We start from the raw sequence: 11,981 nt of genomic DNA, 5'->3' as shown, positions 1-11,981 counted from the left end.
TCCCCCCCCCCCCAAAAAAAAAGATTCCCTCACCATGGATATGCATACATTGTGGTTGTGCGGCCTTTCTCTCCCTCCAGGGGAGAGAGTTGGTCCCATATGCTTCTCTCTGCCTTAGTTTGCTCTTGAAGCATCCACATCTCACTTCAACAAGACTAATCAGATGCCAAGAATAAAACCTGGCTTGGGAGGGGGGTGCTGGAGTGAGCCAGAGCTGGGAAGACCAGTTTGCCACACCCCATTGGCCACCAACAGATCCAGCTCACCAATCATTTCAGTCATTCCCCAGGGGAAGCAAGGACCTAGACAATCAAAGGTGCCCCAGGTCTGAATCAACCCCTGCCCATAGAGAGGAACTTCTTGCAGAAGGTCACACAGCTTCACGCTGTCAAAGGCTGAGAGAGTTGGAGCCTCACCCGGGAAGGGTGGCTATAGATGTCTGCAGCTCCAAAAGGGCCACTGCCCTTCATTCACCCCCTCATCAGTTCAATCTCTCAGGGGTATTCCTCCCTAGCATCCTGCTTTGAGGAAGCTGTGGGCCTAGGCACCTATAGAAACAAGAGCCCCCCCTTCCTGCTTAGCCCTGAGATCCCATCTCCAACTTTATCCTCCAAGCCAACCCCAAGATCCTCCCTGCGTTTGCCTTCGCAGTTCCCCTGGGGCCCAAGGGCCCTGCTGGGAGCAACTCTGCTGGGGAAAAGGGGTGTTCTTGTTGATTGTTAAGCAGGAGGCTTGTGCCCCCATCTGGTCACCAGGTGGCATCCACACTTCTACAGTGTAGCTTACCCTGAAGCTCAGCACAGCCCCGCACCACACACTAATTATGTACCTTCGAGGGGGAGGGAGGAGGAAGTGGGGTAGGGACCCAGCCTAGCCTCTCTTCCTCCCCTCAGGCTATTTTGCCACACTCGCTCCACCCTTGCCCTTCTGCTTCCCATATCCCCCCCCAGAGCTTCCCTGCTCCCCAGTACCTCCAGCCCCACCCCTCCCTCTGCCAGCCATGCATCTGGTGCCCCCAGGGAACCACCAATTCTCTGCCTGTCACCTCGAGATCCTGGGCAAAGCAACAAGGACCCCAGCTGCAGCCCCCAACACCCCAACACCCCTCCAGTCAGCACCCTCCCTCTGCCCTCTAGGACTGCCACCTCCCAAACTCTCCACACTGAAAGGCAGGAAGGAGCCTAAGACAGAGATTGAGAAGAGACTAGAGCAGAACTAGGGACAGAGCAGAATGAGAGACAGAGATACAGAGATGCAATACAGGGACAGAGGCCAAGGCCCAGAGACAGGTAGTAGTTGGGGGGGAGCATGTGTGAGTAACTGGAGAGAGACTATAGCAAAAGAAGAAGTGCAGCAGGGTGGGTCTGCAGAAAATCAGGACTTTGATGATGAGCTTCTGACCTGGGCACTCTAGGCTTGGGTGCCACTGTCCCCATCCATTGCTAAAGTAGCCCTTGGGCTTGGGATTCTAGTTGGGGCCATCCAGCCTTGAGCCTGGACACTTGTGCCCCTTCTTGCCTCACTCCTCTCCTAGTCTCTTTCTGTCTCCCCCATGTCTCTGTGTCTGCCTCATCCTCTCAGAACCCCTTTGCTTTCTCCAGCTCTCTTTTGTGTGTCTGTCACATCCCATAGCTGTCTGTTTCTTTGTATGTGCCTCTGCTTGTCTTTTGGACTGCCAGTGCTAGCATGTACCTATGTGTGTCTCAGTGTGTGTGTCCATCTCTGCCAAGGTAAGAGGGGCTCTCTCCAAGTACCCCTCTGGGTGTGCTTGCCTGTTGGTGCAAGTGTGCATTTGTCTGTCGCTGTGTGCTCTTCCATGTAGAAACTGTGTCCATCGGTGTGTGCTGGTGGGCCTCTGGGTGTGCACATTTTGTTGTGTGTGTGTTCACCTCTTCCAGGTGGCCTGTCCCTGTAAATGCATCTGCATGTGTGCCTGGGTGGGGGCAGTTGGTGACTGGGGTATATACCTGTCTCTGTCTCTTTGCTTGTCCCTATCTCCGCTGTCTAGGTGTGGGTCATACCACAACCTCAGCCACAGCCTCAGTGCATAGCAACAGCTGACAGCTGAACGCTCGGGGCAGAGGAGAGAGAAAGAGACTGGGGGGAGGAGAGAGCAGATGAAGAAACAGAGACAGGACTGGGGCTGGGGGCAGAGGCAAGGACAGAGACAGACAGGGACAGGGACAAGGATCCAGAAGAGCTGATGGTGAAAGATGGGACAGTGGGAGGGAAAGGATAGCCACTGAGCTAAGAAGCTGGACAAGCGGCACTGAGGGGGATTTCCTGCCCAGCCCCCACGCGGCAAGGGCGCGCTGGGCCGCGCGGGGAGCTGAGTGGGGGCAGCGGCGGTGGGGGTGCAAGGGCAAAGGTGACTGGCGGCCTAGCCCAGGGGTCCTGAGACCACTGAGATGCCGTGGGTCGCGGGCAGGGGTGGCGGGCGCCGTTTGTCAGCCCTATTGACAGAAGTGATGGGGTTTCCGTCCGTGATCAATGATTCTCATCTCCGGGCTGAATGAGCCGCGGGGCGCCCATCCATCCCCGTCAGCTTCGCGCGTCGGCAGCCGCCCGAGGCCCAGCCCGCCCTCACCTTGGCCCCTGCCGTGCTCCTGCCCCGACCCACCTTGGCCCGGAGCTTAGAAGGGGCCCCAGAACATCGAGGGACCCTGGTTCTGCTGCGCCACCAAGTCTGGCCGGACTCCTGCTCTGCGGTGCCCCCACTTGGGGCGCACGGTCCCAGAGCCTCAGCCCCACGCCCTGCCCTGTTCCCAATCCGCGCTTAGACCGGGGCTCTCGGGCACGCGGTCCCTGAGCCCCTCAACCCTCTGGCTTCGCACCTGGGCCAGGGGCGTGTCTGGGGCGTGTCGGGTGAAAGTCACCTTCGGTGCCCCCAGCTGGGCGGGAGGGGGCGCGCGGGGCGCGGCCGGGATTGGAGCGACGCGGAGCCCCGCCCCCCCCGCGGAGTCAGACCAACTTTCTCCCCCGCCCGCGCCCCGCCCCCAGCGCCGGCTCCGCGCAGCCCGCTCCGCCGCTCGGCAGCCGCCCCGCGCCCGCCGGAGCCCGCGCCCCAGGCCCGCACCCGCCTGCCCCGGGACCCACCCCGCCTGCCCCGCTCGCCCGGCTCAGCCTCCCGGGAAGATGCGGCTGCTCCCGAAATGGCTCCTCTTGCTCTTCGGCCCGTGGCTCCTCAGGAAGGTAAGGAGGCAGGGCTGTGGCCCCAGCGCGGGGTCCAGGACGCGAAGGTCCCAGAGTGCTAGGGGCTCCAAGCGCCATCCCTGGCCCCAGCTCCGATAGCCCCAACTTTGCGCGGCGTGGGGGACGCAGACAGACAGACTGTCACTCTCCCAGCGCAAGTTGGATGAGGGTTGGAGGGGGCGCAGGGTGGAGGCCCCGCTCAGATCTGGCTTCAGGCGCGGCGGGGGAGGGGATGAAGCCCGACCCGTGAGTGCGCCAGACAGAGCGGGAGTGCGAGACAAACAGACAAGCCAGCAGGGTGTCAGGCTTGCCGGCTTTCCGCGCCAACCTCGCTTGCCTTCCTCACTGTCTGTCCGTCCTTCCACCCCTCCACCCTCGCCTTCCCGTTTCTCTTCTCCGCACTTGCCACAATGCTGGTGGGCTCTGTGTTCTGAGCATACACGGCCCGAGCACACGCGGACTCACATAGACACGGGGAACTTGGCTACAGTCTCCATCACATTTCCCACAGAGACACCATCTCCCCTGCACAACCTCACAGACACACCCCCTCTCCCCTCTCGCGCCCCGCTGAACCGGGGGTGCTGTCTGGATGGGGAGTCTTTCCTCTCATTCCCTCCCAGCCTCCACCCCACCTCCTATGCCTCTTTCCCTGAGGCTTCTGGGAGGGGATGGAGAGGCCAAGGGGGCCCTGGCTTGATCTGCCTCCCTCCTGACTCGGAGGCTTCAGCCCATGTACGTGGTACATGCATATGTGCTAGTGTGTTCATGTGGGTGCGTGTGTGCACCTGTGTGCATGTGTGTCAGGGAAGCAGGGAAGCAGGCTTCGTGTCCAGTCCTGGGGCTAGGGTGCATGTATATACTGGTGCGGTGTGGTGCTGTGGCTTTGCCTGGGTGAGTGCAAGTTCCTGGGTGTGTGCCTATAGTGGGGACCTAAGTCCTGGGTCTCCTCCCCTTCCATCAGCCTCCTCTGCCCAAGGCTTCCCTGTGTCCTGCACCCCAACTGTTACCTGCCTAATTTGGGAACAGGCAGGTGGTTCCCTAAACCCTCACTCTCTGAACCCCAACCCCAGCCCCTGTAGGGTCTGAAAGAGGTATAACTCTCCCCCCACCCCACACTTGGACCCCACCTGCTCAGCCAGGGTGCACTCAGCAACTCCAGCAGGGTGGGGGCTGCCCTAGTGCAGCAAGTGATTGCGCTCCCTAGCTCTCCCAGACCCGCTTTGTGACCTTGAGGGGCTGGAAGGTGGCAGAAGAGCCCCCTCCATTAAAACTGCTTCTGCTGGCAGAAGCTTCTTTTGGACTTGCTGCCCAGCTCTGCCCTTAGAGGACTGCAGGAGGGGGTCTATGTCTCCCTACACGCAGTGTGCCAAGGGCTGGAGTCAAGAGGTGGTAGAGACAGCATTCCCAGCCCCTCACTTCCTCCCACCTCCTGTCTACTCTCCCTGTCAAATAAACTCCCCTGTGGACAGATCTGGTTTAATTTCCTTTGCCCCCTGAAGGGGAATGAAACATCTGGTGGAGAGAGAGCTGAGGATGTGAGCGATGGGGTCTATCTGAGGCATGTGAAAGCCGCAGCTGTGTGCAGGAGTCAGTGGGGAGAGTATCTGCCGTTCAGTCCAGCTCTGCATGTGAGAACCGTGTTATGTGTGTGTACACGCTGTGGGTGTGAGTATGTGTAATGATCCTTAGAGAAGTGTATGTAGAGAAATGTTTGTGTATGGAAATACTGTGTGTGTGTTTGTGTGCACTTGTGAGTACAGTGTGTGCACATGAGTGTACCCCAGAGTCTCTGATGCATCAGTGTGCTGGGACATGTGTGTTGTCTCTGGGTGAGTCTTTGGGCTTTGTGAGCGTGTTTCTGTGTGCCCGTGGTTTTGAGTGCACTTGAGTGTAGTAAGGGATTGTGAGCCTCAGCATGTGTGTGTGCATTTCAAAGTGGTGTTTGTGTGTGTATGTTCTCACACGTCATGGTGCCAGTGTTGGGAGTGGCCAAAAGTGAGGCTGACCCTGGGTAAGAGGCAAGTAGGAAACAGTTTAGAGGGTAGCTCTTTGGAAACCCTAAACACCAAAAGATAACAACCCTGCCTTCTCCCATCCTGCCGACTCGCCCTTCCTCCAGGAGTTCTCGCCCTGCTTCTGCTGTGCGCTGTGCCTCTGGTCTCCTCTTAGGGCCTGGGACTCCTGACTTCCACTGCCCTTGGGGTTCTGGCCTCTGCCAGGGATTCTTCAGGATCTTTCTAATACAGTCTATGACTCCTTCCCCTCTCTGTCTCGGTCTCTCCCACCCCTTGCCAAAGCATCTGCCTACTGGGAGAAGCAGCAAGCAATCGATAGTCACTAATCACTAATCACTAATTACTAATTAGCTGGGGGAGGGCAGGGGCAGGGCCCTGTGGGACCTTCCAACTCTATCCTGCCTTAGGAAAGGATTAGGCCCGAGCAAGTCTCTCTGAGCTTGTCCATCAGCCCCTCATCCAACCATTCCTCCTGCCTGTACCTTCCTCTAGCCCCCCAGTTAATCCCTGGCTGGGCCACTTAGGCACGCACAGCCTGGGCTAGGGCCCACAGCTGCTGGTAGGGATTTGGGGGTAATCAGGGGCTGCAGCTGGGTCAGGGGCACAGGGGAGAAGGCTGCTGTGACAGCTCCCTTGGGCCACAGCCTGCAGTGGAAGCCCCACATTCAGAATAGAAGGGGCACCCCTTAGAAAGAACTTGGAGAAGAATGTCATGAGTTGAAGAGCTGGAGGTGCCGGAGGGATGACTGGGGAAGAGGTGAGGTAATAAGGACAGAAGCAAGGCAAAGAGAGGTCACTGGGGTCAGGAATGGAGTAATTGGAGAGGGGCGAGATAAAAGTGGAAAGCAAGCAGGTAAGTGGAGGGGGCCTCGCAGGGGTCAGAGATGGAATAATTAGCCAGGAGATGGGGGACTTCAGACAGGCCCTCATCAGCTCTTCTGGACGGGATCCAGGGGGGGACAGGGCAACAGGGGGCAGGGTCACAAAGGAACGCTGGGGGCTCATGTGCAGGGGGTCGTCTAAGGACAGGGGTGGGAACCAGCTGCCGGACGGGGATGAGGATCAGGGAGCGCTGCCTCGAGCGCTGGAAATTGGCGAGTCTTCCCCTCTCCCCCGCTGCTCCTCCTCCACCTCCACCCCGCCCACTCCCCCTCCGGCTCCAGCTTCGGGAAATTACATCCGCGCTCCGCGGGGCCCCCCCTCACCGCGCCCCGAGCCGGCGCCTTTATGGGCACATTTATTGCAATAATAAAGTGAGGCGCGGGGCGGGGGGTGGGGGGCGGCCGTTCCCCCGGGACCGCGCCAGCTCTAGGAAGCAGGAAAATAAAATAAAATAAAATAAAAATTCAGATAACGGTGAGCCTTGCGCGGCAGGCCGTGAGAGAAGGAGGGCTGAGGGGGAGGGGGCGGCCGGCCCAAGGGCAGAGCCCACCCCACCAGCCATCTCCCCTACACTGTAGTAGGGTCTGGAAGGACATATCTGCTTCCACTGGCCTGGCCCCCTCCCACAGCTGATCTTGCCTGGTCTTCTGCCTTTCCTCTGGCTTTTCTCCCATACCTGTCCTCAGCGCCTGTCTCTGCCCATGTCTCCTCTTAGCTTGTCCCCCATTTCCCATTCCAGTCCGCACTCGTGTCTCCCATCCCCATATCTCTGCATCTATCCCTGTTTCTGCCTAATAATCATCCCCATCCCCCATTCCTCTTCTGCCCCAATCTGTCTCCATCCCCATCTACCTGTCTCTGTTTCATCCTCATTTCTGCCTGGCCCCAAAGCCTATCCCTCTCCTGCCATCCCTTTCCCCATTTGGGTTCCCACCCACTCTGCAGTCCACCTTCATTCCTCTGGTCCCTATCTCATCCCTACCCTGTCTCTGCCCACCATTTCTGATCTCATCCCCGTCCCCATGCTTATCCTCATTGACAGTTGACACTCATTCCTGTACCCCTCATCTGTGACTGCCAGTCCCCAATCCCAGTCCCCCTCCATCTCTGTCCCAGTCCTCACCTCAGCCTGTCCTGTTCACCATACCTCTGTCCTCACCCACATCTCCATCCCTGGCTCCCAGCCAGACTCCAGCCTACCCTGGCTGCAGTGCCCCTGCCTCTTTCTAAGTGCAAGGGCTCAGTGTGCTATTTTCTCCCCCTCCCCAACCCCAGCCTAGACTGTTCCTTTTCTGACCACAGGGTGCTGTCCCCTCCTGACTGAATCTTAGGCGTGCCCCCCCCCCCACCAAGCGTCAGGAAAGAAGCAAGGACCAGTCTGGAGGCCTGCGGGAGGTGCACCCTGCAATGCGGCTGGGGGGCCAGCAGCCTGATCCTCCCCCTATTCCCCAGCAGTCCCATCCCAAAAGAGCTTATTCCCTCCCACCAGTGGAGTTGGCGCAAGAAATGGCCTCAGGTGCGTGGGCCCAGTGCCTTGGGGGCAAAGTGCTCCTGGCACCTCCTGCCCAGCGACTGGGGCCTGGAGGAGCTGGCTGAACCACCCCCAGCTGCTATACACCTCCACCCCCTGTATACCGCCAGCCAACAGACAGCCATGCTAGCCTCTCCCCTCTGCAAATGTCACCGCGCCCAATTAGCTTAATTAAACCATCTCTGGAGTGAGGGGGGACTCCTCCCCAGACAACACCCTGCCCCACCCTTAGCCATCCTGGAGAGGGACAGAGCTCTAGGCAAAGAGGAGCTCCCTTAGTACCTTGCCTTCCTCTCACTCACACCCCCCCCCCAGGAAAGAGACCTGAAGGACGGAGGGAGAGAAGCACAGCCAGAAACAGGGAGAAGAACAGCTCAGGAAGGAGGAAATTAGAGAGACAGAGTGAGGGAAGAGACTGAGAGATGAGTGGGGAGAGAGAGATGGAAAAGCAGTGAAAGAGAGAGAGCAAGAAAGAGAGAGTGTGAGCGATCAAGGAAGCCAGAGGGAGGATTTTATTTTATTTTATTTCATGTTCCCATTTCTCGGCTCGTTTCCTCTCAAGCTCTCATCTCTCCCTGTCCAAACTCCCCCACAGGTCGCTTCGGCCGCCCCCCCCCCAAACTCTTCTCTTTTATCTTGCTGTCTCAAGGTGGCCATGGGTGGGTGGAAGTGCCCAGAGCCAGGGGATTTGCCAGGATCAGAGAAGCAGAGACAGTAATTTGCCTAGCATCCGAGGTGGGGGCCCCTCTCTCTGCCCTGCCAACACTCATCCCTACTCAGTCCCTGCCTTATAGGAGTCACTGGACTGAACCAGCCCTGGCCAGGTTTTGACAGGGTGCAGGACATAGGGGTGCTGGGAGGAGGTGGCTTAGAGGTATTTAGGGTCATAACATCAGGCTACAGGGGACTTGGATTGTCTGAGCTCCCTAGAAAAGGGCAGCGGTTGGGTCCAAAAGGGTGAGATTAAGGGGTCATAGTTCAAATGACCCCACTCTTCCTTTAGCCTTCCTAGGAAGTCTTACTCCCTCCTCCAAGAGCACCTCCTAGGACCTCTTCTCGCTCTCCTATAGCTTGGGACCTCTTCTCCCAGCCCCTCTCTGGCCTACCTTCTGGGTGCTTTGCTGACAGCTCAAGCTTGTCTGTCTGAGTCAATCATTCTTGCCACCCCCCTCACCTGGGCTGGGAGGAGGGATGATGGGAGAAGGAATGAGGGGGCGATAAATATGTATGACGAGCGGGAGGCGGCAGCATTAATAACCTGGGAATTGCAGTGCTGCAGGGACCAGGACAAGGCAATGGAGATTCTAGCCCAGCAGGTTGACTCTGCCATTCTTGTCCCCTGTGGACACAGTGTGTACATACGGGTGTGTATGCAAACAGAAGGGACACCCCTGCTGCTGGGCCTCCTTACCTACCCAAAGCTCAGCCTGCAGGCTAGGGTGGGAAACTCCCAGAGGGGCCATTCATATACAGTTGACACACACATACATACACACACCATGGAAACCCGGTGAGAACACACTTGTATCACTGTGCATACAATCCCTTTAGAAAGAGCTTGGCATAGGGACAGGGATGATAAGAGCTCACACAGGAAAAGTGACACCTCCAAACAATCACACACAGCTACCTCAGACCACTATACACAGACAGCCACCCCAGCCATGCCAGTCACACAGACACAGCAACTGCCACAGCATGATACAGCTTCACTCAGATCCACACATGGAGACACACACAGCCAATCCAGGCACACATACACAGCCACCCCAAACACGCAGCACCATGCCAGGCAGACACACACGCACACAGCCTCCTCTGACTGACAGACAACAGCCACACAGTCACCACAGCCACACACAACCACCACAGACTGAGACAAGTACCAGCTAGCCACCCAGGCAGGCATGCATGGACCCACTCTAGGTAGATAGGTACAACACAACCATCACAGACTAACAAACACACCCACCCCAGGACCTGCATGCAGTCAGGGCCATCCAGCGCCGATAGGCTAGCATAGGCTGACTGACACACTCTGACATGCTCAGCTCCTTCTCCTCCTGCTCCGCGCAGGCATCTCCATATTTCTTCCTCTCACTCTCCCCATCTCCTTCACTCTTGGCCACCCCCCACCTCCCACCCTAAGATAATTGATGGCCCGGGCCTGGCCTCGCTGCTCCTGCCTCTCGATCCATCTTGTCCTTGGTTGCACCGTGCTGCCTGCCAGATCGGCTGCCACCTGAGACACACTGAGGTGGGTGGGGGTGAGTGAGTGGCTCCTCCAGCCCAGGAGCCCTGAGAAAGCTAACCAAGTGGCATTGACCCTAGCAGGAGCAGTGGGGACAGAGGGAGCATCTGAACTCCTACTCAGCTCAGCCAGTTTCCAGCCTCCTGAAAGCTAGGCGCTGAGACCCAAAGCTAGTTGGGAGACCCGGGTGGGGTCTCTTTTTACTGCTAGATGTTGATGTGACTATGGCCTCCCTTGCTTCACTCCAGCTTCTCCCTGCCCTATTACTGGGAACCAGCTTGGAGCCAGGCTAGCAGACACCAAGTTGGGGTCCAGATTGCCACTCCCTACTGGCATTCACACTGACTTGGGCTTTTTGGTCCTCAGTGGGGCTCTCAGCATCATTTTACAGACATGAAACCAAGGCCCAGATAAACGAAATTACCTGGCCAGCGCCACATAGCTTGGCAAGGCTGCAGGCCTACTGCGCACTCCCTGAACCCCCTGCAGCTGACTGCGGGATTCCATCTGGTGTCCTAGATGGTCAGGGACAACTCCAGTATCTCTCTTTCCTCCTCTTTGTGCACAGGCCGTGAGTGCCCAGATACCAGAGTCTGGAAGATCACAGTACCTGGAGCTGCGCCCCGTCCCGGCGGGAGTGGGCGTCCCAGGCCAGCAGCTCGCAGCCCCGAAGTCTCCGGACGGCATAGGTGCCGCCCGCTCTTGGAGCTGGGCCTGGCAGGCCAACCACACGGGGGCGCTGAGCCAGGCAGGGGCAGCCGGAGCGCTACCCGCGCAGCGCACCAAGAGGAAGCCATCGATCAAAGCGGCCCGAGCCAAAAAGATCTTTGGCTGGGGAGACTTCTACTTTCGGGTGCACACCCTTAAGTTCTCACTGCTGGTGACCGGCAAGATCGTGGACCATGTGAACGGTACATTCAGTGTGTATTTCCGCCACAACTCGTCCAGCCTGGGCAACCTCACTGTCAGCATCGTACCACCTTCCAAGCGTGTAGAGTTTGGGGGCGTCTGGCTGCCCGGGCCTGCCCGCCACCCACTGCAGTCTACGCTGGCCCTGGAGGGGGTACTTCCTGGGCTGGGGCCCCCCCTGGGGATGGCCACAGCGGCCGGGCCGGGGCTGGGGGGCACCCTCGGGGGCGCACTGGCAGGGCCACTAGGGGGTGCACTGGGAGTGCCTGGGCCCAAAGAGTCGCGTGCTTTTAATTGCCATGTGGAGTATGAGAAAACGAATCGCGCGCGCAAGCACCGCCCGTGCCTGTATGACCCATCGCAAGTGTGCTTCACAGAGCACACGCAGAGCCAGGCCGCCTGGCTCTGTGCCAAGCCCTTCAAAGTCATCTGTATCTTCGTCTCCTTCCTCAGCTTTGACTACAAACTGGTGCAGAAGGTGTGTCCAGACTATAACTTCCAGAGCGAGCACCCCTACTTTGGATAGTGTCCTCCTCCCCAGGCCCAGTCCTGAGCCTCCTGCCAAATCCTGGCCTGGCTGGGTGGGCCCCCTTCCTGTATCCCTCTGCTCCTTTGGTCTCTTCCACATTTTCCTCTCTGAGGTGGGAGGTGGGAGGACCATTAGCCTGTGTGAGTCCTCTTTTCTTTATATGCAGTGCCCACATGGCTGGGGTGGCCTCTCCCATACCCCCCCAGTGGAGCGGTGAGAACACCACCCTAGGACAGGCAGCACAAATCGGTTCCTGAGTCCCCTAGGTCCACATTGGGTCCTCTGCTGCCTCTGGCGCTGGGCTGGGTACTCCCTTTTCCCCACAGCTTTAATAATGCCTAGCCTGGCACCCTCATCCCACCCAGACGTTCTTACCCCCCAGAGCTTGTCCTCCTGCTCTACCCTGTCCCCCTCCTCCCACAGACTGTAAAGGACTATAAATCCCGGCCTATCCCCACCCCTTTCTGCCTGCAGAATGCCTGTCCCCTTTTCCTGGCAACCCCGTTAAGGTAGCAGAAGCAGAACTCGCAGGCAAAGGTGCTGGCCTGGCCTCTGCCCTCTGCAGCCGCCCTATCATCCCTGCAGTCCAGCTCCACCTGCCTCTCCAGCTGCTTCCTCTCAGTGATATTTTTTCTACACCAAAACAGACAGAAAAGGAACAAAATAAAG

The 11,981-nt window shown here is 58.3% G+C and overlaps 1 protein-coding gene across 1 annotated transcript; it reads left to right on the top strand.

Annotated features, from left to right (window-relative positions):
- The first annotated feature begins 3,003 nt into the window (after nucleotides 1-3,003).
- On the top strand, nucleotides 3,004-11,981 carry NXPH4 (neurexophilin 4). The gene is made up of 2 exons (XM_053554552.1): nucleotides 3,004-3,192; nucleotides 10,443-11,981. Exons 1-2 carry the CDS (start codon nucleotides 3,136-3,138, stop codon nucleotides 11,307-11,309), a joined length of 924 nt encoding a protein of 307 aa, XP_053410527.1. The 5' UTR covers nucleotides 3,004-3,135; the 3' UTR covers nucleotides 11,310-11,981.

The sequence above is a fragment of the Nycticebus coucang genome, chromosome 12, assembly GCF_027406575.1.
Source record: "Nycticebus coucang isolate mNycCou1 chromosome 12, mNycCou1.pri, whole genome shotgun sequence".
Lineage (NCBI taxonomy): Eukaryota > Metazoa > Chordata > Mammalia > Primates > Lorisidae > Nycticebus > Nycticebus coucang.
The sequence above is the reverse complement of the archived record's forward strand: the minus strand, read 5'-3'. Positions and strand labels throughout refer to the sequence as shown.

Coding starts and splice junctions, on each gene's coding strand:
- NXPH4 (XM_053554552.1), top strand. CDS start 3,136: ATGCGGCTGCTCCCGAAATGGCTCCTCTTGCTCTTCGGCCCGTGGCTC. Junction 3,193..10,442: donor GCCCGTGGCTCCTCAGGAAG/GTAAGGAGGCAG, acceptor CTTTGTGCACAG/GCCGTGAGTGCCCAGATACC.